We start from the raw sequence: 27,536 nt of genomic DNA on the forward strand, positions 1-27,536 counted from the left end.
AGCTTTATTGCATATAGAACTACATTCTGTAAAAAAATGTAACTGTATTTTGTTTTGATTTAGCCTACAAAATAAATAGGCTAAATAAATATTAAGACCATGGAAACCATGGAAGTTTTATAGTTTATATTAAAAGTTTATCATAATAAGTCTTCGGGAAAGAATTTCTTTTGATGACACTTTTTTGACACTTCTTCAAAGGGACACGCGCGCTTTGAAACTGTCACGTCATCATCCGCATTAATGACGTAATGATCAAAGTCGTTCTATTGTAGCTTTTCAAAGAGGTCAAAGGTGGTTTGATTTGTTACTTCTTTCATGTCCATTTTAATTTGTGTTTTAATAACACTTTAATGTATGCTATTAAACGAGACTTGGTGCTCATAATGCAAAAGTTAAACGGGTATTATTTTTCTGTAAAGAATTAGGCTATACCACAAACCTATTATACATTGACCGAAGCATATCTATTATGAATATAGTGAATAAATGTCGCCATCTTGTGGTATTATTATAAGGAAGTTTAATTAAAACTACATAAAATAAATAAATAAATGCCTAGCAATACTTTTAATATGTTAAAAATATTATAAATAATTGCTTAGCTCCATTTAACGGCATTGGTTTAAGATTATATAGCAAGTTAACTTTGATTCCATGTAAACAATATTAAATAATAGCATTTTTGAATTCAGTCTTTTAGATAGCGTAAAGTATTGCATTATCATATTATTTAAAAAAAAAAAACAGTGTCTGTGGATTGAGAAATTATTCAAAAACCTTCACACAATGCCAATAAATCAGGGTTAACTCAAGATTAAATGATCATGGTTATTTTAAAGCACAAGCCACAGCTGAAGCTTAGAGATGTCACGTGCGGTTAGTCGTTGAGTGTGTATTTTACAAACCAGCAGATTCTCCCAATATAACTCAGCTTACATCATTAATATTCGATTCTTTTTAAGCTACTTGGGTTTAAAAAGAATTCACATGAAAATCCCACTGAGCGGATATTGGTTTTGCCTGTTTGCCAAATGAGATCATTTGATAATCTGCAAGGCCCACACTGAACATACTATACAGAAAATGACAATTCTGCACATCCATCATTGTACTGAAGATTTTTGATGTATTAAACACAAATTTACAATTATGAACTTCAATGCCCTGGCATATACCAATCCAGATGGAATAGATCAGATACAGGGATTCTGTTGCTAGAATATGTGAATGAGTATAAGATATTTAAGTATGATGGGTTCTTGCCCCTTCCATATAGATCATAACAACTTGTAAGCTCTGTCTGAATATATTTAATCCATCAGTATCTTCCACTTCAAAATTGCTCATACAACAAAAGTACAGAAACTCACACTACCTCATTTGCATGATAAATGCAGCCATCTGATTCAGAGCATTGAACTGAATCATATGGTTGACCCATATTCAGTTCTACGATACATTTATAGAGAACATCCAGTGTGGTTTAGTAAGCATCCATCTGTACAGATTTGCGCAATGCCACTGACAAGCACTGATATGATTTGGGCCAATAGGCAATTAACAAATGCATGGACTCCTCCAAATTGACTATACAACTATACAGCTCTGCCAAATCAAACTAATCTGGGGATGAAATTCAAGCCCCAGTGAAGATGTGCAACCTAAAAACACAAAAGAAAGTTTAACTATATCTAATCTGAAGCAATCCATCCACAGCACAGACAAACAACGACACTTGCTAGCTTTTCTCAATGGGGCGCACTTACTACAATCAAATGATGTATGATCAAATGTAAGAGGTTGTTGTAGAGAATATCTGGGCCACAACAGTTGTAGTGTAGTCTGTGAATCAGACCCGGCAGATGGTCTTTGGATTTAAAATTAGCTGAGTCATTCTTTACTGAAGAAATAAGCCCCAATGCTGTCTTTTGCATAAACAGCATCTGGAAAAACGAATTCAGGCAGTTTCAGTCTGAAGAATAAATGTGTCGCTCTGTTTACTTATAAAGTTACATATACCATGCTATTGCAGCATCTAAAGGAATAGTTCACCCCAAAATGGCCCTTAAGGCCATCCAAGATGAAGATTAGTTTCTTTGTTTAGTTTTTTTTTTCTTCATTGTAACAGATTTAGAGAAATTTTTCATTAAATCGCTTGCCCACCAGTGGGTTGTGATGTTGAAGTTTTTTCAACTTGTTTGGACTCTCATTCTGAAAGCACCCATTCACTGGTAAGCAAGTTATGTAATGCTACATTTCTCCAAATCTGTTCCGATAAAGACACAAACTCATCTACATCCCGGATGCCCTGAGGGTGAGTAAATAAAATTCCTTAATATTCCTTGAAAAATATATATAGCATATTTATCACATGTATTGGATCAGTGAGTACACTGTTCTTTTATTCCTCTGGTGCCTGAGAGTGACAGCCAGCTGAACTACTGTATTAAAGGCCACACTTCTCCTCAGATGACTGGAAAAGCAACTCGCATCGCATCCCAAGAAACTGTGTCTGCATCGGGTCAGCTTGATTTGTTACCTCATCACAAAGCAATTAGAATTATGAACTGTGTGTCATGAACTCAGTCAAGCATCTGAAGGTCAGCTTTTCAAATTCAACTCTAAACAAGCTGCCCCCTCATATAGTGAAAGCTGATCAAATGTTACCGAGTAAATGTAAGCTAGGGAAAGGTATTTATAACAATGGAATGAAACCAGATATATTACATATATTACATTCAAAGTGCACCCTGAAAAGTATTTAGACACTTATGATATATTATTATGTATGTGTGTGTGTGTGTGTGTGTGTGTGTGTGTGTGTGTGTGTGTGCGCGTGTGTCTTCTTTGCAATGGATATTACAATATCAATCCATGTGGCATTCATTTGAAAGAAAATTGGCCCATTTTGAGGTTATCTGAAACAGGGGTTTACAAACCTGGGTCTGGCAAAATGGGTTATAGAAAATTTGTGTCCACTTGAACATCTTTATTTTAAAAAGAATTCTCATCACTCTTATCATGATCTGAATGGCACATAAAAAAACTGCTTAGAAATTATATATATTTTTAATGAAAAAGGCTATATACATGTTTGAACTGAATTTAAAAGGTTTCTTTATACAGTATAATAACTCACTTTAGACAACCATAGTTCTAGTCCTCAAACCTGAGAAGAGTTCCATATTTAAGCCAGGAGTCATAATAATCATCCACTCGATTGTTCTTTTTATCACACTCATTCATTTAGGAACGAAACAACTGACTGTCTTTATTATTCACTTAACAGATTCTGTTACGAATTAATCACTGAAATGTTTACTTTGTTCACTGGTCATCGCAGACTCTTGCTGGTTTGTTATTAGCATTAAGATATTGATCCCTTTGAGGGGGTCAATTATGCTAATTAACTGTATGAAAACACCTGATCTAAAGAATAAATCTTTACAATACCCATTTGACTGATTTACCTAAAGTGATTTACCTAATTTTGGCAACATTTTCCCGATCAAATTGTTAATCGACTGTAATTTCTTCTCACGTTATACTACAAACAAAGGTCAGTCTGCAGGAAGTGAAATATGATATTCAGTTTGCTCGCTTAAGATAATAATCTTCTACCAGAGGATTGTGTTCTGTTTATTTTGAGTCGATTAGTCATCTCTGCAACCCGGTTCTGACCGAACATGCTCAGTAGACTGTGGAGGTCACACAAGGTGACACAGGGAACCAAGAGAGAGCCAAGCTTAAATATTTAACAACCAGGACAAGATTCAGCCAACATAGCCTTTTTGTTTTTTTTGTGTGTGATGGTGGGGATATTTGAGTGAAGCTGTTAAGGCTCACTTTCGACGCGTTTCTTTTCTGTTTGAAACGCAGTGGTGACCTAAATATCTGTCTGCTTTGGCTCATGAGCAATCAAATACGAACAAAGCTTTAGGTTTCCTTTGAAACCCCTCCAAATAAGACGTCTTATATTAGCACACTCATCTGACACACTTTGAGGTTTACAGTTCAGCAATGAAAGGAAGATATTAACAATGCCTGAGATCACAGGATGACGATGAATGTGCTAAACAGTTCACGGAACAACCAGACGAGGGAGACATTCTATTAGAAGACCTGCATCTGGATGACGGAATTACATAATTACAATAACGTTGAATGATTCATTGGAAGAATGCAGTTAATTTATGCAAACTGACAGAATTGTGTCATACATTCTGTTTGTGAGGCTGATGCTGTCTGCGGGAAACCAGCAACCCTCCGAACACAGCCAGAGGTGAACATCGATAACTGATTGCAAGCGAGGTCACAGGCATAGTCTTAAAAAGGGTTATGCAAAAAATAAATACATTAATAAATAAAATGCATATAATAATATATAATTGTATTGTATCCATATATGTATATATATATATCTCATATCTCATATATATATATCTCAGTGACCTGCTCTCATTAAAAGGGATAGCTGTGGAACATTAAAGAAGATATTCTAAAAATGACCATTTTATTTCTCAATAAATCATTATCATTAAGTCATTAGTCATTAAGCCAATGATGTTTTGACTTTCAGTAAAGTATGTTTGACAAAATGTTCAAATGTTGTGTCCATACAGGTTTAGAATGACATGATGGTGAGTAAATAATGGCAGCATTTTCATTCTAGGGTGAACTGTCCCTTTAAATCATTGCTTTTTATAATGACGCTTGTGACCTTTTCACCTCTCGTCTCAATGGACACAGCTCTATTGTTTTCAGTTCATGCAATTTCAGGGGGCTTCTCTTAGCTGCATAAATAAAGCAAGTAAATGCACTCCACTGCATAATTACACTGCATTTTATTCATAATTAGTAGAGTGACCGATTCATTCTGACGTGAGCAATGAATCACTGGACCCCTCCCCACTCAGAGTTATGAACATATGCGGGAGTTGTACCTCCTTACTGGGTGAGAAAAGAGACAAATGGTGACTGCATGAGTGAACACAGGGTACATGAGTGAAGGTTGGCCGGGCGGTTTGGTGTACCCTGGTGTATTAGTACCGTCTGCTCACACATTCTCTTCAAAAAGGCTAAATGGTGTCCTGCCAAGTTCATATCTAGCAGTTGTCAGACAGCAGAGACTGCACTGGCCCCTTATGGGACCTTATTCTTTGTTTCCCTGTAATCAACAAAGGGTATCCTATGGGAGACCTGCCTATTAATATACAGTGAGGTAATCCATCCCTCCAATACAACATACATTCATGCTGCAGTTTTCTAGTACTGGGCAGCTTATTTTGAAAGAAACACATTTCACAAAATAATTTGATGCCTCTTGTAAATCTTGACAATAGGCATAAATAAAGGCTAAATAAATGCTGGCCAGTCAACCATGTTTTTTTAAATCGGATCTTTAGTTGGATTTCAATTAGTTTTTCAATATTTTCAGATTATAAAGTTATTTTGTAGTTCACTCCAGATTGCCCTGAAATGAACCACAATATGGCTGCAGGATTATACTGAATGCACATTATGTATACAGCTGTGTATACTGCATCAACACAAATGCAAACATTTGCAATTTTAAATGATACAAAATTATTTTACAGACCAATATTCTACCTATATGTTTTATGAAAAGTTACAGAATACAAAAATACTGATTCGAAAAATATGCATAGCCTACTACGTTAAATGTTGGATTTCACATTCAGACTTCTGTAGAGCAACTGATTTTATGATTTTATGGCCTCCTTTGAATCATAAAAAATCTATTTACACGCCTCTACTCTGCTAACATGTGTATATGTGTTCTGAAAGGTTTCAGAAATTAATGAAATGTTCCTGAATTACATGGAAGCTAATTTCCAAAATAATAGTACAGCAGAGATAAATACACATGTCTTTAAATATGAACAAACTTTACAAATTATTTTGAATGCACTTAATTAAAAAATGTACCTTGATGTGTAGAATAGTGATTTTTTTTTTCATTGTAGCTACTCTTTTTCTATTCTTAAAAAAATTACAATATCACATTTTATTTCCGTAAAGAAATATCTTGTGCTTGAAGTCATGCATAAGAGCTGAAACGGTGAGTAGGAGGAGTGTATGAACTCGGGGGGCGTGGCTTCTTCTTACCTGTGTCAGGTGACATTTTAACTCAAAAGACTGATGGCTCTATTAAGTGACCTGAAACAGAGTTTATCTTTATCGCACAACATAACGTTGTTTCTTGTTTGATGTGTGTTCGTAAAACATACCTGGCATTTCAAACCTGATCAGAAGTGTTTTCACCCTGAGGATGACAAGTTTTGCACCTGTATGATTCCAGAAAACCCGAAGGATTCCTTGAAAGAGAAACTGGAAGTTGCAGTTAGGAAAGGTTTTGCACGTAAGTGTGAAGAGGACTTACATAACATTTTAACATCTACTGATTTTTTTTTAAGCCTGGGTATTTTTTTAAACTGCTTGCAAACAATGTTCACCTGCATCTATAAAACGCGCTTTGTGCATTTAGCTCGCGTTATTTCGTCAGCGTAGTGTGGAATTATAAACGCGTACATTTTCAGTCATATTTATCACGTAACCTATTAAATAAATTCTCTTGAATTTTACTGACATATAAACAATTGAGACATCTTCCTCATTGGAGTTACCCACGTGACTATTTAAATATGTTGCTGTTGCTGTGGAAAGGTATGCATGACTCACTTGGTTGATACCACCAGGCCATCAGGTTACAGCCTACTGCTGAATGTGATAGCCTACTCCATGCCCATTGATTATTCCCACAATGACATCTGATGCCTCTTGTAGTTCAAACTGGGCTGGTATTCAGGGTCAAAGATCTTTAATTGTTTATCTTTTTAATATCTTCTTTATATCGGTCTTAAAAGGCATTTACAACCATAATCAATCACAGAGACTCTACAGTCTGCATTTTGCTTTAAGACATATTAGCCAAAAGCTTGGACACATTGGTATAAGAGTGATTAGCACGTCATAAAAAAAAAAAAAAAAAAAAGATTCAGATAAAATAACCCAAATTGAAGTATTTCATCATTTTACAGTGAGCAAAACTATTAAAAAAAAGTCAGAGCTTGTATTTTAGCATCTGTTTTAGTTGACGCAGTTTGTCTACAATATGGCTATATTCATTTTCTTAACCAACATTATTTAAGCACTGTTTTCATGTATGCACTCATATAGAATGTTTTGTACAAAATACTAACCAAATAAAGATATGGAGACTCTTAATATTTGTGTACAAAATGTTTCACACATTTTTACACATTTAAGTATAAGCCTTTAGGATGAGAAACATAAATTCAGTCAAATGTGTCTAAACTTATTACTTTTTTTTTCTTTTTGCAATTTTTAATTTATTTTATGTAGGTGGAATAACTATTATATATTTGAAAACAGTTAATGTTATAAAAAAACTGAATATTAGTAACACAATTCGGGATCTTTTTTTTATTTATAATTATTATTATTATTATTAATGGTGGCATCATGATCAGAATGAAGAGAGAAATGTTTTATAGTTCATGTTTAGACCGCTGATTGTGAAACTAACAATCACATATTAGCTTTTTCTACCATTTTGTCCATTAGTGGATTTCAGGACTGCACGACTTGATCTGAATCAGTGTTGTACTTTGCTAGACGTCTTGTTCTTATCTCAATCTTTCAGGAGCCTTCCAGCAAACCCTTTAAAACAATTAACTGATTTGCAGTCAATATAACCCTCTAATTTTTTCAAATGTAGACCTAAACCCAATGATATGATTACTGAGTCCCAACAAACTAGAGTTTAAGCAGTGTCCAGGGAAAGTGCTGTGAGCACAGATAAGTTCTCCTGCTTGTACAATCCTGTTCCTTGGGTGCTGTTCCGTGGCTTCCTGCTTTAAACAGACCCCAGAAGTGATTTCATTTGAAGAGTGTTAAGTTGAAAGAAATGTACTTTGGATTTAAAGGGCAAAAGAGAGCTTCCTGCTTTGTCTTTTCTTTCTAAATATCCCTTCACAGGCCCATTATGTTTCAAGCTAGGGGTATAGATGCATTCAGTAAAACACACGTCTTTGCCAGAATGACACCATGCTGAGTTTAATGATGAATGGCGTCATGCATCGGTAGTAATTGGCCATTCAGTCTAATGCTGCTCCTGGCTTTCATTGTTATGCTTTATTTAAAAAAAAAAACTGTTGCTACTGGCCAGTTTCGTTGCTGAAACTGCAGATGCCCCCTGAGGCAGAGCTTTGTTTGAAAACCAGGAATCAGATTTCACCAACACTTGTAAAGGATGAATGATACTTTTGTATTCTGGCTTGCACAGATGACGAAAGCAGGAGAGGGATGAGCATGATCTGTGATGTAGTTTTTAGCTTTGACTCTGGTTTTATACTTGAATATTGTCATTGTTAGCTATTATATTAACTTGAGGATAATAATAATAATAATAATAATAGTAAAAAATAAAATAATAAGCCATGTATATTTGAAAGATAATATATAAAATCCAATACAAATATTAATTTATAGCCAATCACACATTAATTACTAATATAAAAGTATGGAAATTATTTATTAATAATTATATTACAAAACAATACTAATATTTACAGTTTAATATGTGTATATAATGTTGTATAATATAAATTATATAATAAATATAAGATAGTAACATTCTAAAATTAAAAGTAATATAATATTAATTGATTTGTAATTAAACCTTAATTATAAATGATCAATAAAAAAAGTTAAATGTTAATGGAAAATATTTTTAAAATGTTCTATTATTATTATTATTATTATTGTTTGTTGTTGTTGTGTGTCTAATGATTATTAACTAAAATAAAAAAACAATGTTTTTATTATTATTACTTTTATTATTATTAAGAAGAACAACAACAAAAGTAGTGTATATAATGGTGTAATAAAATAGTGTATAAAATAATGAAGCATAATGTGTATATATATATATATATTATAAATGTGTGTGTATATATATATATATATATATATATATATATATATATATATATATATATATATATATATATAAAATAAAATAAAATAAACATTTAAAATAAACATTATGCATTAATTATTAATAAATATTAAAATATATTATTTATAATGCATATGTTGATATATATAAAAATTGTTACTGTGTGTGTGTCTTTAAGTAACTGTTTTAAGTTAATTGTTTTTGTTAATTGTTGTTTGTTCTTTATTTTTTCTGTTCCCTTTGAAGTGATTAGAGCGATACATTCTGTCTTTATCTTTCTCGTGAGAGAAGAACCTTGCTTCAGGCTACAACAGTAGTGTGTCAAACAGACATTCTGCTTTGTAAAACTTGCTGTCTGTCCTTGAATGAATCCTCAGTCATCAGGTGAATGAGTCTGCGTTATTCTCCCTGAGCACAACACCTGTCAGGCGTCTGCTAGCTGGGGAATCACAGCTGAGAGAACAATCATTTCTATCTCCAGCTATGACGTGTTCATGTGGAGAAGCAAAATTCATCTTCTTAACAAGAGTGCTTTTTTGGAGTGGCTTGCCTTTGGCTATATGCTGCAATTAATGGATGACATGCTCGTTATACTTTTGATATTGTCACAAAGCAGCAGATCTTTGTCATCTGTTGTTTTTGGAACGGTGTCGTCTTAACCATGGGAAAAGAACGCAATTGCAAGAGGATGTGGTTTGAGGACTCTCACCAGATTGCATGTGCTCCAAATGGGATTAGAAGAAGCCTGGATTGGATTTGAAGGCTGATGTAGCTACTTGTATCACATACTGACAATTTCTCTGAGAGCATTCAGCTCCTATTAGAAGTATTAAGGCCATGGTCAGACTTAAATTGAGACACATTTTCTGTTTAATAAATATTAGATGTAATGAACTGTAATTCACAGGACCCAGAGCGAGTTTGCTGTAATGTTGTTTTTTTGCCCTTCTGCACAGCTTGGTCTCCGAGGGCCAGGGGAGAAAAGGGGGCCCGGTTCATCTCTTGCTTTGTGTGTGTGTAGTGGATCAGATCAGGTGTCCTGGCACTGGCCTCTTCTCCCTATCCGGGTGCTGAGAAAGGACTGTTTGTTTGCGATTTGGGCCTGTGGCACCAAAGAGACAATGAGTGCAGTCTCTGTAAGAACAGGGAGGGAGAGCTGAGGGTTCGGGATCAGGGGGTGTGGAGCACCAGGGTCCTTATCTCCTCCGTCTTCATGAGCACCCATCACCGGAAACACAGATGTGCCTCAGGCCGCCTCCATGGGACGGCACAGACGGGAGTGGGTGGAACGCTGTCACCTCACCGGGAGTGGGTGTGCACACGTTTTCGATTAAAAATACATTTGCTGAACAGGTTGGCTCGACCAAGCAGAACTATTTTAGCTTGTCATAGTTTTGTGACTCACACTGAGCGGACAAAATTGTGTTAAAATTTTGTGTTCATCATATAAACCGCTGGTTTTTCTTTTTTTTCTTTTTTTTTTACATGGAAAATATTGAGCAGTCATATCTATCCCTAAATGTATAGTTAGTTGCATTGAATTTGTATTTAGATTTTCTTTTTGTCACTGCCCACCAATTCATTACTACTGATATAAATTACACTGAACAGCTTTATACTTTATATACTTACTATTTTGTGATCTTAGTTCCTAGTTTTGTTATTGTAGCAATTTACGTCTCAAATGTTGGTCCATGAGTTTAATTTGTATTTACGATAGTGCTTTTCAGTGATGTTTTCAGCAATGTGATTGATTAGAGTCATTAGACACGCTGTTGAACTCATTTTTGTCTTCCACCTCTAATCAATAGAATGTGGGCTGAAATTGTCGGTTATAGTTTTTGCTTGGCAGCGTGTGGGATGAGATTCAGTCCAAGGCCTGAGCTTGGCTGTTTACTGCTTCGGATGAAAACAGCAGCAGTCTGAGCTTTTAGAGTGTTGTGACCTTTCCCCAGCTTATCATAAACAGAGCAAAGTAATTGTCATTGGCCACCGAAAGGGTAACATTGCCTCCGTTTGCTGTGAGGTTTATTCAGCGCCAAGGAGACAAGCGCCGCTTTATTCGCCATTAAGAAACAAAAACGATGTTCTCCCCAGAGCGACGTTCATTTTCTGTGAGGGTGTTTTGTGCCTGTACTGAGGTGTCATGTGAGCTGGAAAAATGGTCTATCAAACCTGAATAAGAAAGCCCGAGAGTGATTCAAGCTTCATTGATGTACTGAATGCATCACTACTTTTCATTTGCTTCCACATGCAGACTCATCCCACATCACCTTTCGCCTAAATGGAAGGGCTTTTTTGTCCCCCGTCACTCTCACAGACAGCGTTTTGCGTGTTTATTCAACTCCAGCTCATTCACATGCAGGCTGTGTTCTGGAAAGGTCCCCAGATGCACCTGCCTCGTTGGTTTCTAGCCAAACCATCGACACTAGATGAATAGGATGACTAAGCATCTGTAATCTGGTCTGTCATTTACATCCTTGTGTGTCTCATGCTGCTTTCTGATCCTGCTGTTTATATTAATTTACTACCATCCTTGTCCATGGCTTTCTTGTAGGATTACACGTGTATATAATTACCATGGTCAAGATATCTGTGAGCGGACTGGATACCAAAACGGGCACATTTACGTTAATTTCACACCTGTGAGAACTTTATGCATGTATGTCTGCATCTATTAATTTATTTGTAGTTTAGTTATAGTAAATTATATATATATATGTATATGTATATATAGTGGTTTATTTATATATTTATTTAATAATTTTAATTGATTTTAATTTCATTTCACTTGTTTTATTTTAATATTTAAGAATGTATTTATGGAACATTTTCATTTATGGTTTATATACTTAATTATTTATTAGTTTATTTTATATATAATTATATTGTATTTTATGTGTTTATTTTAGAGTAAAAAAATTTTGTACTGTGATTTTTATTTTTTTATCAATGAATTTATTTATGAAATTTGTCTTGACATTTATTTGAGTCATTTTCTTTTTTATGTATTTTTCTTTTTTTATGATTATGTGTTTATTTTAGTTTAGGTTATATTTGGCTTTGGTCTTATTTTTTAAATTTATTAATTTATATATTTAAATTATTATATTTTAATCATGTAATGATTTGATAATTTTATGATTTTATTTGATTTTAATTAATGAATATATTTGATATTTGATTTATTGCATTTTTATTCACGCATTTTTTTTTTTTTTAATTTAAGATTTTCTTTGACTTTCTTTGATTTCATTTATGAATGTATTTTACAAAGCGTATTTACTGACTTTTGTTTACTGATTTACGATTTTATTAATTTATGATTCATTTGACTTTGCTTTTGACTTTACGGATGCTAAATCCAACTAATATAATCTGGCCTGATGTAATAATGGCCTTGCACTACTAATGTAATCTCATGCTGTTTTTTGATCCTTCTTTCTATAATAGTTTACCATGGTCCTTTTCTTTGTCTTTCCTCCAGGATTTATATGTATATGATAAACATAGTCAAAAGGACTTAATTGGATACCAAAATAGTCACATTTATGTTCTGTTTACACCAGTGAGATCTTCTTTCACGCCTGTACCACGTGTTGGGATTGAATGACCATCTCCATGGTTTGGTTTTTGTGTTGGAACATTATGATCTGTAACTTCACCTGGGCTGGGATGTACTGTAGGTCTACAGGATGAAAATCAGAGTGAAATCAGATTCTTAACGTCCCATTTCCAGTCATTGTGTCACTGCATGCCTGTTGGGTGTCACACGTACACACCTGTTCCTCAAGACACAAGCTCGCCAATGAGATGGGAAATGGCCTGCAGCCTGCTATAAGTTTGTTCAATTCTGAAAAGGTTAGGATCATAGTATGGATTGCAGTCATGTTTGCACTCCATTACCCTCAGGCGAGAGCAACATTTTCTGCAGGTTGAGAAAAGCAATAACGGTGACTTTGATTTTCAACCTGACTGCTTTGAGACTCAGTCTAGTGCCTTAATGCCCTCCACTGGGGCAAAATCACAGCGGACCCTGAGAAATTACAGTCATTTTGGCTGAGCCTGAAGACAGTGTGTACCTGCGGTGGAAGTGGCCCTGGTGGCCGGCAAGGTTGCGGGTGAATTATGCCCGTCTAACTTCGACTTATAAACTGGTCGGGCTTAAAGTTTTGAAAGAACCATTCTACCCCAAGTAATTTTTTTTCAAAGGCAAGTCTATTCATAAATACAAACGTGGGCTGCTTTTGAGACTCACGTAGGCTTTTAAGCTCTTCTTGAATGTTAAAAAAAAACAATTTTTACTTGTGAGGTCAGCCTAAGGCACTTTTTGGGACCATCTTGATTGACAGCAGTCATGGTCTGCCATAGCTGACCTTGCTCTGTCAGCCACATTATGCAGGTATTAGAGTGAGGAGAATCTATTTGGCTTTTTTTTTCTGCCTGGGCTGGGGCGGCAGAGTCGTTACTCCTTTGGGTAATGGGCATAAAACTGATTTATGGTTTTTGATTGCTGAAGTTATAACCCAGAGCAAAAGAGGTGTCTGGAAGTTTTAATGCATTTGTCATGCAGAGAAACCACAGCTTTTCTAACCAAATACTGCAGTAGTGGGTTTCTATGCACTGTGAATGAATTGTGAAATTCTTTTGTGATTTGAGATTTTAAGGACAAAACTATGCAATGGTGAAAACATGATCGGCACATGACTTTTTTTTTTTCAACTTCATATGTTCTTTTTTTGTTTGCATTGGTCAACAATGGATTGTATAGGCCTTAGCCTAGCACCTGGTGTTGACTCAAAATTTTATGATCTCATTTATGATTTTTATTATTTTGATTTAATTCATGAATGTATTATGATTTATTTTATTATTTATGAATGTATTTATGAAATGTTTATTACCGGTAAGTATTTTTAAAATTTGATTTGTTTTTATCAATAATTTTATTTTTAATTTATGATTTTTAATGAATGTATTTCTTTAATATATATTTATGCAGTTTGGTTATTTTACAAATGTAATTTATGTATTTAAGTTATTTCAAATCATTTGTTTTTTTTCATGAGTTTTTATTTTTATTTTTTTCCCTTGATGTAATTTTTTCAAGGTTTTATATATTTATTCAAGATTTTTATCCATTAAAAAAAATTGGACATTGGACAAAACTGGTAACCACTAATTTATCTTTTTGACTTTACTTGACTACTTTTAAAACTGGCAAGATAATTTTTAAAGTACAAATCTTTCATTTTAATTTTTCAATAAATATCTGCTCATAGAAGCTGCATGCATAGTCATAAAAATAGCAGTTAGCTGTATAAATAGATTTAGATGCTTCCCGAAAGTATTTAATATCAGCTACCATATATAACATTTCTGTTATTACTGAAAGAGCTGTTTTGACACTAGGGTCACAATATGTCTGTGCATCATGTTGTGTTTGAGCCAAATGAACTGGCCTCTCTTTGTGTTCTTGTAAACAGGTGGCACTTGGTGATGCCAGAATGTTAGAAGAGATGTCACTCAAAGCCAGTCACCATGGAAACACCAGAGCAGGTCCCAGAGGAAGCGATGAAGACAGTGAAGAGAAGCAAACATATGTTGATATGAACCCCCAAAGTGGTCTCTACCTACAGTCCTCTGAGACCTGCTTTCCCACGAGATGCTCTCAGCTGCATGATGATTTGAATGAGCTCTCTGATGAGTGGTCGTCCACTGGAGACTTGAGCCAAGATACTTCCTTCTCCCTCGAGGGCTGCATCAAGTGAGTAGCTCTCCATGAGTATTGGCATCCTGTTTGTACTATATAACTGATTGTTCTACCTAATTGTTTCTCACTGATCCATCAGGCTGGAGAGGAGGTGGATGTTGTGGTATGAATTCAAGAAGGAACTCTCCTGTTTAGATGACTGGCTTCGTTCAGCTGAGAAGATAGCAGCTTCCCCAAATTCCAGCCATGTGCTGTATGTTACGGCAAAAGAGGAGTTACAAAAGTATGAGGTAATGAGATGTTTGGTCTAACTTCAATGCTATTAGATGTTCAATTTATCACAGATAATATTGTCCATGATGGAGAAAATAATATATATAATTGTTTTGATTAACATTTAAAAAACATGCATGCCAAGTTGTTATAAATGTATTCATTTTATTAGGAAGATGGTTTGAAAAATATTGAAGTATACAATTAATTTGGATCTATTAATTAACCATTCTGAATGCAACCCCCCCCCCCCCCCAAAAAAAAATATTTGCGGTCTCTTTTTGAAAAAAGACTTTTAGATGGTTGTTGACAGCAATTGTCAGAATTAAAGTAAAAAGAGACCATCGCCAATTAGTGATTACAGGTGACTGTTTCTGAGTGAGAGACAGCCAGTGTTTTGATGCTTTCTACAATGAATGTGTAATAAACGACACATAGACACGCTTACAAACGCGCAGACAGTGCATTTACTCAGAGTGTCTAGAAACCCGGGAACCTTGCCAGTGAAGATAAATGACACCAAATGGTCGTCAAACTCCTTGGCTCTCCTCCTAAGCACCGTTGTGCCTCCCTCCGTCTTAACTCCTCGCAATACTTTTCTTAAAATAACCTGTGGGATGTGTTTTTTTTTTTTTTCGTTTGGAGGGAGTTACCTCTTAATTGCATGATCTCACTGTCTGATTTTGTATCTCCTTCCAGAACCTGCGTGCTGAGGCCAGGATACGTTTAACCCAGCTGGACGGACTGACCAAACTCTGTCAAACTCTGGTCGGTCTGTTCAGAGGTGCTATGGGCGCGTGGCTCGTAGAAATGACGAAGGACTGCGGACAGCGCTGGGATCAGCTCAGCAACATTGTGGAGACAGTGTGCCGCAGGTTGAAGGTATATGAAGACCCTCAAACTGCTCAAAGGTGTACTCTTTTAACCCTCTTGAGCTATTAGGGAAAATGTTATGTTTTGGTTTTTTACATTTGATTGGAATGGTACTATACTTGGTAAACTACAATTGTACTTTTCACAGTCAAAAATGACCGCATTGGTAATTAATGGGAAGCTAAGTTCATTTATTGGAAACATTTTGGTACTGCACACAATTTTTGAGATATCAGCCTCAAATTTGGAGCACAACTTGTTTCAATTTATTTATTTGATTTTTGCAGTTTTGGAATATATATATATATATATATATATATATATATATATATATATATATATATTTAATCCCATTAACTCTTTATCCATACAGCCTTCTGCTCTGCCTGCGTTCATCTTGCATAACTCTGTCCTTCCAGCTGCAGTGACCCCTGCGCATTGTTGGTCTGTGCTCGAATGCACTGCTTATGCCCCCCTTACCATGGGCTTCTGTGTCTGTGTTTTGTTTATGACATTTCCGCTCCCTGTCTGCCACATTGAAATCCTTGTTGTAATTTTGATGTGTCTCTCTGTCAGTCTGCGCCTATGCTAAAAACAGCATCAGGGTGTAGACGGTCAGACAGAATCATGCTCTGTCTGTGTGTGTGTGTGTGTGCGTGCAACAGCATTTCATCTGCCAGCGGGAGGATTTTGAGAGGCAGAGGGAAGAGATGGCAGTGTGGCTGGCTGATATGGACCTCAGGCTGACTGAAGTGGAGCACTTCTCAGGCAAAGACACCTGCTCTAAGATGCACCAGCTTCAGGTACTTTCAGCAAACAAGGATTAACCGATTTGTCCATGCAATGTTTTTTTTTTTTTTTTTTGGGCCATCTGTGCTTTATGGGTTATAAGTGCAGGTCTTTTAAGTTGCAAGTACAAATCCCAGAAAGGCCAAGTTGGGTTAGTCTTAAGAAAACACGTCCAGGTCACACTTCACCCCAAAATAAAATGTTGACATTTTAGCATAAAGAAAATAAAGCCCACTTTTATGACTATTAAGGAGGAGCTATGGTATAAATACATGCATACAAATTAAAATATAGAAAGAGAATAAAATGAAGTTTTATTTTTTAATAAAAAATAGTGTATCAAAATATTACAATATTTGATCATGTCTCAGGTAAAAGTAAAAAGAAATGTCTAATTTGTTAAATAGTTATTTTAATAATATTTTATTGTTACAGTATGTAGTACAATAATAAAAAATGAAATTATTTAAATGATAAATTAATATTTTATTATAATTAACAGATTATAATAGTTTATTATAATAATATATGAATACCTTTGCATTTATTACATTTTTTTAAATTTATTTAATGTTATACATGATCCTCATTACTGAAAAACTACTGTTGTAAAATTTCTATAAGGTTTTACATTGTGACATTTTAATGATCCTCAAAACTTTAATGGTTCTAATCCTAATGAAAAACACATTTGCCAGTAATAATCAAGTGATTTCTGAAGACCTTTGTTAAGTGGTTCTGATGTGTTCAATTAGGGTTGGAACTAAACTCTCCAGGTTGTGGCCTCTAGGAATGGAATTAAATCGCCCTGACCTATAAAAGTAATATCAAGGAAGGATGTATATTGTATATGATTGTAAATAGTTTTTGTGTATATTTGTCTCTCAGGGGTTTCAGGAGGCAGTTGGAGAGAGTGCAGGTCGACTAAATGATTTGCTTCAGCATGGAGAAGAGCTGATCCAAAAAAGCGAGCCGGGTGATGCCCAGGTCATCGAGAACCAGCTGCAGGAACTCCTGCTCCACTGTACCCGTGTCTTTCAGGGCCTGGGCCATCTTCATACACGCCTGCTCAGCATGAGACTGGTATATATCCATGCATGTGTACTAATTAGTTCATTCCAAACGAGAAGACCTGAAACTATTCTCATCGTCTCTTCTGACCTCGCAGCTAATTCAATTGCACCATTAAATTTGAAGAAAATCAAGGTGTATATATAATTATTCAAACTCATTCGCCACCCAGACTATTGGCTGATTGTATTTCTAGAATAGCACTGTTACTTATAGCCGGTGTTTATTGTCAATCCTCCATAGATCAGGATTATCAGACATCATATAAACAGTTGACTATGAAACCTTGAAGAGTTCCTTCTCTGCCCTGATATTCCCCTGATAGCTTTTTTTATTTGATAATTTATTTTGTGTCATCTCAAGTTCACTTGCTCAGAGCAGGCTTGTTGCATTTTTGGGAAAATTATCCCAGGGGAAAGCTACTCAAGCATTCAACTTCATATGTTCTGGCAGAAAAGTCATGAATACAACCCCTGAATAGTTTTCTTGTAACCAAGCAGCCACTGACTGCACAATACATGTACTGTCCATTTGAACAAGTTCCTTATGTAAGCCTTTGTCTCTTTAGGTCCAAGTGGATCACATAAAGATATGCCAAAAATGTAGCATGCTGTTGTCAGATATAGGACGTGTATAGAGTCCCACACCACACATCATAATTAATTACCACAGCATGTTCTCCATAGCTCAGAAAAAGCACACAGAGTCTATAATGTGTATCATTTTCTTTTTCTTCACACTCCGGATCAATATGTTCTCAGAATTTCCATCATTTTTTGTCACATTTAAAAATTAAGAAATTGCATTGTATAGATAAGATTGCATTATAGATGTAAGATGATTTAATGTTTAATATACATATTTAAAAGTTTGGGGTTGGTATGTGCGTATGCATCAGGCCTGCTCTGAGCAAGTGAATTTGAAATGGCACAAATTAAATGATCAAAGAAAAAAAGTTATCATTATATATAATAATTACTTTTATTCATAACTTGCTATTAATCAAATAATCCTGAAAAGAATGCATCATAGTTCCCACAAAAATATAAAGCGACAGCTGTTTTCAACATTATTAGCAACTATATTAAGAAGAAATGTTTGAGTTGAAGACTGATGCTGCTGAAAATTCTGTTTTGCCATCAGGAATAAGTTTAATGTATTAAAATAAAAAGCAGTTGTTTTATGTTGTGATAATATTTCACATTTGTGTTTTTACTGTATTTTGACCAAATATAGTCTTTGTGAACTTACATGAAAAAAAAGAAAAAGAAAAAAAAAAAGATAATTCTTATCTTCTTACTCCTAAGTTAGTGCCTTTTTAAACTAAATTGTAATTATGTGAAAATGAAAATGTTTTAAGAGAAATTTAAAATGTTTTTCTTGTGCTATGGCAGGTTTTTGAAGAGGACTGGGCTCTGTGTGCTCCTGACTCTGGCTGTCCGTCTGAGAGTATGCTGGAGGATGAGTGCATGGCGCCTTCGTCTCAGGCCTGTCTTCCTCAGTCCAGTCAAGATCACCTGGTTCTGGAGTGGGACCCTTCAGTGGACATCGGTGGTTCAATCTCCCATGATGACACGGACTCGTCCTCCTTCAGTGCAGCTGCAGGTAGGGGTTGCCTAATACAATCCTCCAAGCACAAATCTTCATATTCATTATATACTCACATAAATGGGGAATAATTGTGATTCAGTGATTTACTGTGTAGGCTTGAGACACAAACCTTGAAGTTGCTTTTTGACATTAAACTTAAAAGGGGAAGTTGTGGCCTAGTGGTTAGAGAGTTTAACTCCTAACCCTAAGGTTGTGGGTTCGAGTTTAGGGCTGTGTGTGTGTGTGTGTGTGTGTTCACTGCTGTGTGTGTACACTTTGAATGGGTTAAATGCAAAGCACAAATTCTGAGTATGGGTCACCGTACTTGGCTGTATGTCACGTCACTCACTTAAAATAATACATTGAAATGTATAGCAGTGTTATTTGATTTTTATTATTATTTATTATTTTCATTTTAGTTTAAGTTTGTCATATTGCTATGCAGTTTTATTCCTTTATTTTATTAATTATTTATTCCTATATAGTCTTTCATATTTTTTTTTCAGTTTTAGTAATAGTACTTTTAGTAGATCGCCTTTTCTATATTGTTTTATCTGTTATTGCTGATGCTATGAATATATTTCTGTCCTGAATTCATCCCTTTCCACACAACATTTCAAGTGAATATTAAAATAACGTGAAACTGGAGTGTTTTGCATTCACTGTGCATATTAACACTTTGTTTATGCTTTCGTGTGCATGTGGTGTGAACCACCGCAGGTGCTGCAGAGGCATTTATGCTTCACGTGTGAATTACAATCAGCTGATTATGTAATAATCATGACCCCAAACGAGGACTGATGAGTTTTAGGCATTTCATAGCGCTTTATTCTTTGTGATTGCTATACATTTCTAGCAGGTCTCTAAAAAACACACAGAAACTCTAACTTTTACCCATCAGGAGCGTTAACATTTTCTTTCATTCTCTCAGGTCGGCCTCTGAGGAGGAGAGTCTACATGAGTCCTGTGGACACGCAACCAGACATCTTAAAGAATCCAGTAAGTCCATCTGACAGCTCATACTTCAAGAAACCACAGTCTATGTAATAATGTGTAGTATACAGTTTTTTTTTTGTATTGAACACAGTTGGCCTCAGATGCAGCTTTAACACCAATTAACCACTTTTAAATGATTAACCATTATTAAAATGCATTAAATGGCCCCCAGGGGTGGGCTAGGGAATTCTATGGGGTTCTTGGAAAAAAAATTAAACTGTAAAATAAATAAAGAAATAGGATGAAACAAATACATGATTCAAATAAATAAATAAATGAAAATAATATTATAATATATAATAATATATATAATATAATATAATAATATTATAGTGAGCAGAAGAACAGTGAAAAAGAAAAAAAATGTAATTATATATAAAAAAAAATATATATTTTACAATAGTATTTTTGTAATTTTAAATGTTCATAAAATGAATACTATAAATGTTATATATATATACTAAATGTTAAACACTTAAATACATTAAATAAAGAAATGTAAAAAAAAAAAAAATTAAGTAGACATAAATGTAACGCAATAGATATTAAATATTTTCCAAATCATAATTTACATATAATATGTTACATTTATTTATTTGTTTTGTTCAAATTGCATGATTTTGATATGCCTTCAAATTAATATCTGCCTTTAAAAAAAAATGTATGAGGTCCCTTGCACAAGGATGATCATATTTGGGGGTCAGTGGGATCTCAAAGATTGATAACCCTACATTACATTAAGATGCATTTATTTTGAAAGTAATGTACTTTATAGAAGCAAACCTTGATGCTACAAATCAACATGTACGTGTGTATTTCTGTAATGTAAGTGAATGCTGAACGTATTTGCTGTGTTTTTCAGGGCATCAAGAAGAGCTTAGAGTATGCGGCCCCACCCCAGACACCGGTGCCAGGTAAAGCCGAGGCTCCTGATTGGTCAGTTTGACTAGTGCCATCCACCGAGGGCAGTGTCCCTCTCACAGCTTAATCACTTGATAATCATGGAAGAGCTGCTCTCAATTTGGCTTGTTTTCTAATATCCTTGAAAAATAGCCAAGAGCCACCAAAAACCTCGATTATGAGGTTCATGGTGGGGAAATATCTAAAAACTTTTTTGCCTCTCTTTTGTGATTTACCCCATTCAAAGCAGCAACTAGTTTTCAAATATTACATCTAGCACTTAAATCCAGGAATTAGAAAAAAAATGTATGGTATACATCTTGTCCAATCTTGTTTTTTTCACAGCATAGCCCTGATTTGTTTATGCTAAGAGACTTTGCTAATATCTGTTTTGCATGTATGTGTTGTGGATACAGTCATTAGAGCTGGTGAGCCTCAGAATGCTGGACCATTTAAGACTTCCACACCTAAAACTAGGTCTCCTGAGCCTGTGACCTTCGACCCTGAGCGCATCAGCGCTTGGCTGGGCCAGACGCATCAACTTTGTTCTAAAGCCGTCCAGACGGAGCATGATCCACAGGTATATTTTTGCTTGGTGTAATCACACAGTTTACATGTTTTTAAACTGTTTTAAAATGAATGTTTTTCTGGGCCCTTTGATTGGGGATGCCTCAATAAGGTCCTATATTAAACACTACCCTTCAAAATATTGGGTCCAGTGAGATTATTTTGTCTGCTTGAAAGAAATTCATGTTTTTATTCAGTCATATTTGTATTTGATCAATGCATTTAACTGATCAAAATTGAAAGTGAAGTCTTTTGTGATGTTTTGTACAAATAAAACTTTTACTTTTAACTGTTAATAAAAATAAAATTTCAAATAAATACTGTTATTTTGAACTCTCTATTCTATATAGAAAAAAAGCACAACAGTTTTCAGCTTTGATAATAACAAATGCTATTAAATGAGCAGCTAATCTGCATATTAGAATGATTTCTTAAGGATCATGTGACACTGCAGACTAGAGTCATGATGCCATCACAGGAACCGATAACTGAAAAGCCTTTTGAACGGTAGTGTATATAAATGTTTAAACTGCTCCGTGAGTGATGATACTCATTACACTGTCAAAAACCGTTTAATGGCTCTTGTAGATTGCTTTTGACATTAGCTTGATGTCAATATTATTGAATTTTTGGATGCAAAGTAACGTGTTAATACCAGAGGTACATCAGTGTCACTCACTTAAAGGCAATAAATGGCCAGCTGCTTCTGCCTGTGTTTATAATGAATTACTACTCATAAAATCATTAGACTCTTACATTGATTTAGACGCCATTTATATAGCCATAAATTATAAATAATTAAATAAAATCATTGAACTTCTCATCTATGGAATAGTCTCATTAAATGTCAATTATCTAATGTTTAATAGATAAATATTCCTATGTGAATTATCTTCTATAAATTCTGTAAGAATGAGACTTTAAAATACACTGCTTTAATTTTCAACTTTTTATTTATTAATTTTTTTTAAACCTGGAAATAAGCTTATGTTGATTATAATATAATTTTAAATGGGTAAAAATAATAAAATAAATGGTGTTCAATCACAAATGCATTAGTGGGCTTTTGGGACCTCACTGTATGTTCTTCTACAATGCACTGCATCTACAGCTGTCTTCATAACTTGCTGATTTTATTCTGGATTTGATTTCTGCTTCATCAGTGAGCATATTTAGTACTGCAGTCATAAATGCAGAATGGATGCTCCGTGCAATTGAGCATGGATACATTTTTGCCAAATCTCATTAAGAGACTGCAATTGCAGTCTGTGCACATTATAACAGTCTCTCCTCTGTTATGGTCATCATGCTGCTTTTCTGCCATTAATTGTTGTCACATTGACTTTGCTGAAGACCTGTTTACGGCCTATATATTTTATATTCATAAATCCATCATATTTATCAATGTTTCTGAGGGTAAAAGCTTATTTTAGAGACACCATAAAAAGACATGTTTACAAGGAATATGAAGCACATATTATTCAGCTGTGCTAATTAATCCATCTCAAATGAATCCGTACCATCTTGACTTAAAAAGCTCAGTGCTTCTTTCCGAGACAGGAGGGGGGAGAGTGGGGTGACGTTGGTTTCTGGGAAAGTGAGTCCTCTGCACTGATGCAGAAGCCGATTTGCCTGACGAAGTCTTGGAAAAACCTTGATGAAAGTGAGAGAGACCATTTCCATTTCAAAGAGCCTCTTGTAATTTCTCTGCGCTCATGGCTAATTGCAGCTTTACAGGGATGGGAAAAAGACCCGCCGCTCTAACAGGCTCTATAATGGCTGTCGTAATTGTATGCACAAACATCGTGAGGAACTGGCACTGCGATAGGGCCAAGAGTGTCTGTGTAATGTGTCACACGAAGAGGTGGATCTGTTTGTCCCATTAAGGGACTCAAAGAATGAGCTAAACAGAGCACAAAAAGACAGAGCCGCCTTGCACCTTATTAGTTAATTGAGCCCGTCTCTTTCGATTTACAAGCACCTTTTGTAGCATAGCAAAGCTGCCGCATGTAGTGAGAACTCTGCTGTCCACTCTTCGGCAACTGAAAGTGTTTGTTGCTTCTGTGAATCTTTATAGCCGCGCTCCACTTTTACATCTCTGCCACCCGGGAAGGAGGAGGAGGGAGTTGAGTATCAGGAGAATGTGCTTCCCCAGAGACGCCCCCACCCACAGCGAGCTCCGCACACGTGCTCCACCCCCCGCCCACCCCCGTCATGTGACCTCCAGCATCACTCTTACCAGCGTCATGAAAACCCACAGGTATCTCTTGCTCGCACAGACACGTACACCCCTTCTGCACAAACACCCTCACACGGTCACATCATGTGTTACAAACACCATAACTGCTTCACTGGTCACCTGGGGTGTCGCGAAATTAAAGCCAGACCTGTTAATGTGTAGCAAATGTGGTGCCTTGCGTGATTTTTATGATGTGCTTTACACCTCTCAACACACCCCACACATAATTGTGTTTGTAATGTGCGCCGGTGACAAAGAAGGGGTAAACAATAGAGTCCCTGCAGGGCTTTGTTAATCTCCAGCTATTATCATCTTGTCCCTCTCTGTCACTAGAGGCAGCAGGAGAGACTTTGTTTCCCTGACTCTTTGGAAGACAACTCCCATGCAAAGTCAAGTCGGTAAGAAAGTGTTTTCCTATGCAGACTTCAGTGAATTTGATAGATAAGCTTGTTGATTTATTATGGTAGGCATTATCTATTTTCTTGTGCTAAATTGCAACCTGACTAATTGTGAATCTTATTTTTTTTATTTCATTTTTTTGTGTTGGAAAAACAGTTATTAGAAATTTAGTAGCATTCAAAAGATTTTTTTTTTTTTATAATTGTTAACTTTATTCAACAACGGTGCATTGAATTGATTGGACGTGACCGCAAAGACATTTATAATGTTACAAAAGATTTATTTTTCAAATAAATGGTGTTCTTTAGAGCTTTCTATTCATAAAATAATATTTTTCCATACAAGTACTATTTTTATCATTGATAATCAGAAATGTTTTTTTTTTTTTTGAGCAGCAAATCAGCATATTAGAATGATTTCTGAGGATCATGTGACACTGAAGGCTGAATATTCAGCAACTGCATCAGAGAAATTAATTCCATTTTAAAATAGATTTAAATAAAAAATTGTTATTTTAAATTGTAATAATATATCACAATATTACTGTTTTTACTGTATTTTTTATTCAAGCAAAAAGCAGTCTTGGTGAGCATAATATACTTTAAAAGACACTGTAAAATCTTAACACCAAACTTTTGAAGCAGAACACACATTTTGAAACTGTACAGTAAAAATCTATGGGGTTCAGTGTTGTTTTGTACAACATGTTAATGATATACCCAAGATTCTTACCCTTGGTTTGGGCAGTGTCCATAGAAGGCACATTTAAGATTTATTGGATGGCAAAAATGCAATGAGAATCATTTGACAAAGTGAAGTCATATGCTTCCCTGACCAGTAAGGCCAATTTTGTCTGAGAAATCAATTTAAATGGACTAAAAAGTGAAGCAAGGACACCGATATTAGTTTTGACTTTAAATCTTGCTTCAAGTTATTTTCACATTACTGTGAGTGAATACTGTTAACAGTACAGTTTCTTTAAGCTCAGCCTTGGCTCGTAGAAATGTTTTAAAGCAGTTCTACCTCACCAATGCATACCAAAAATTAAATTGTGCTAATTAAATTTGATTTATGCCAAGGATGTCCTAGCTCAGATCCTAATTAAACACACTTGAACCAGATAACAGATTTTTACCAACTGCTACCATAGAAGAGACCTGTAAGCAATCTGTTACTTTGGGGAAAAATGGCCTTTTATCATGATGTATTTCTGTTTCCAGTGACCTATATGGACCAGAGGCTTCTGCTAGCAGCTTAAGGCACATTGGCACCTGGCTTTTGGGGCCCTTGAGGTTTTTCAATGTACGAAAGGCCTCAACACCACTGCTTGTTCTCCTATTTACCCTTCTGCTTGCTGTGGTCATCTGGCCCCTCATCTTGCTCCACGATACATCGTGCCATCGGTCCAATACCCTGACCCGCTCATTTCACCTGGCCCTACGTTACAAAGGACCCCCTCCCACCTGAGGAAGCAAGCAGTAATGCCAAACAGTTTAGTAAGCACACATGGAATGGTTTTCAAGGTTTCTTGTAACATTTCTATGAAAGCATGTGTCACCTAATATAACAAGTGCCCTTAATTCTACTCTGACACCAACTTTTCCACAATATCAGAGTGAATCGTGTAAAACTGAAATTATTTAACAGTTCTGGAAGCATCTATATTTAAAACTGCCTTGTTGAGCACGCTTACTTGAATTTTTTTACTTGACAGATTAAGCGTTTTTTGGCAACCAAGTATTTATAGGTTTGTTAAAAAATTTAAAAAGCAGATTGTTTATGAATGAAGTGTGCGTGTGCATGGTGGCTTAAAGATTTAGTTTGATTGTTTGTCTAAAAAAAACAAAAAAAACTTGCTGAAAATTTTGTAGAATTAAAATCAATTTTGTACTGAGAGAGAATACATGCAAACATTTCATACTGCGTAGCAATATGTAATATTTGATTAAGAACCACTGTGTTGTATACCGTAATCACTTTAACTTTTTTTTTTTAATAAAGGACATTCTGCACTGTATTTATTAGATCGTATCAGTCCAGTGAAGGAAGACACAAGAGAGTTTTAAATCAAATCCTTGTGCTCATCAAGGAATGGTTTTGCACTGTTATCCACTTGTAAAATAAAAGAGATTAGTGAAAACAAGTTGCTGGCTGTGGATTGTGACATTGGAATGCATGTGGATTGACACGCCGTGTGATTCTCATTGGGGGGGGAAGCGTCTTTCTGTGTGTATCTGGCTTGCTCGACATCCTGAAAGAGGTTTTTGTGCTCCTGCCAGAGACAAACACTCAAAAAGATTACGAAAGAATGTTTCAAATTCAATTAGCACACAAATGATCTTCACTGGAAATGTACGGAGATGGCTTTTCAACCTCATCTTGATCCATTTAGAGCCTTGAACTATAGTCAATGCACAAAATGAAGTGTTGTGTGCATGGGTAAGCAAGCCTGCCTTGGTTTGATGATGAGTTTATATACTTGGCAAAAACAGAGCCTCAAATTGAACCATATACCTCTGCAAGCCTAGAGCCTATAAACCGAAAGCAAATAAAATCTGGTATCCACCTGAGGAGGACATGGAAAAAACAGGGAGGATTTCTGTGGCAATAAAACCTTAAGAGGAAATATGTTTCTGAACTCTGCCTGAAGGTGCTAAAGGTCAATGCTGCTGTTACAATATCAGTCATTGGTGATATTAAATCATTTGGATTGGGCAGAAAAGGAATATGAGGTAATAGTTCCTAATGCAGAGGAGATGGTTTTTAGAATAAAACATGCATATTAATTTATTAGTGTAAATGCATTACTTTGGCTTTTAACTCACTCTTGAGGTTGCTGTCCTTTAAATGTGGAATTACAAGTTGACCGCAGATGTGTATCAGAAAATGGCAAAAATGTGAGTTGGGACAATCTGACTGTGAGCATCAGGCAGCATCACTAACTCAGTTTTGTGATGGTTACTTAGAATTCATATGATGCCATTGACTACAACAGGCCTTGCTTATGTCAGGGGAATTGCCACGCTTGAGAACAGAAACAGCGTTTTGTTTATGTACCATTCAGTTGAAATGTGGAAGACCCAGCAATTTGTGTTCCACTGCTTCTTATAATGTTAATA

At 35.4% G+C, this 27,536-nt stretch overlaps 1 protein-coding gene across 1 annotated transcript; it reads left to right on the forward strand.

Annotated features, from left to right (window-relative positions):
• The first annotated feature begins 6,126 nt into the window (after nt 1–6,126).
• LOC113058544 (nesprin-2-like) lies at nt 6,127–26,556 on the forward strand. Its single transcript, XM_026226536.1, has 13 exons — nt 6,127–6,385; nt 14,494–14,774; nt 14,860–15,010; nt 15,693–15,875; nt 16,532–16,669; nt 17,544–17,738; nt 19,121–19,331; nt 20,248–20,315; nt 21,175–21,226; nt 21,629–21,792; nt 23,857–24,039; nt 24,352–24,416; nt 25,638–26,556. Exons 2-13 carry the CDS (start codon nt 14,515–14,517, stop codon nt 25,882–25,884), a joined length of 1,917 nt encoding a protein of 638 aa, XP_026082321.1. The 5' UTR covers nt 6,127–6,385; nt 14,494–14,514; the 3' UTR covers nt 25,885–26,556.
• Nucleotides 26,557–27,536: the final 980 nt, after the last annotated feature.

This window comes from Carassius auratus, chromosome 40 (assembly GCF_003368295.1).
Source record: "Carassius auratus strain Wakin chromosome 40, ASM336829v1, whole genome shotgun sequence".
NCBI classification, from domain to species: Eukaryota; Metazoa; Chordata; class Actinopteri; order Cypriniformes; family Cyprinidae; genus Carassius; species Carassius auratus.

Coding starts and splice junctions, on each gene's coding strand:
- LOC113058544 (XM_026226536.1), top strand. CDS start 14,515: ATGTTAGAAGAGATGTCACTCAAAGCCAGTCACCATGGAAACACCAGA. Junction 21,793..23,856: donor AGACGGAGCATGATCCACAG/GTATATTTTTGC, acceptor GAATCTTTATAG/CCGCGCTCCACTTTTACATC. Junction 24,417..25,637: donor TCCCATGCAAAGTCAAGTCG/GTAAGAAAGTGT, acceptor TTCTGTTTCCAG/TGACCTATATGGACCAGAGG.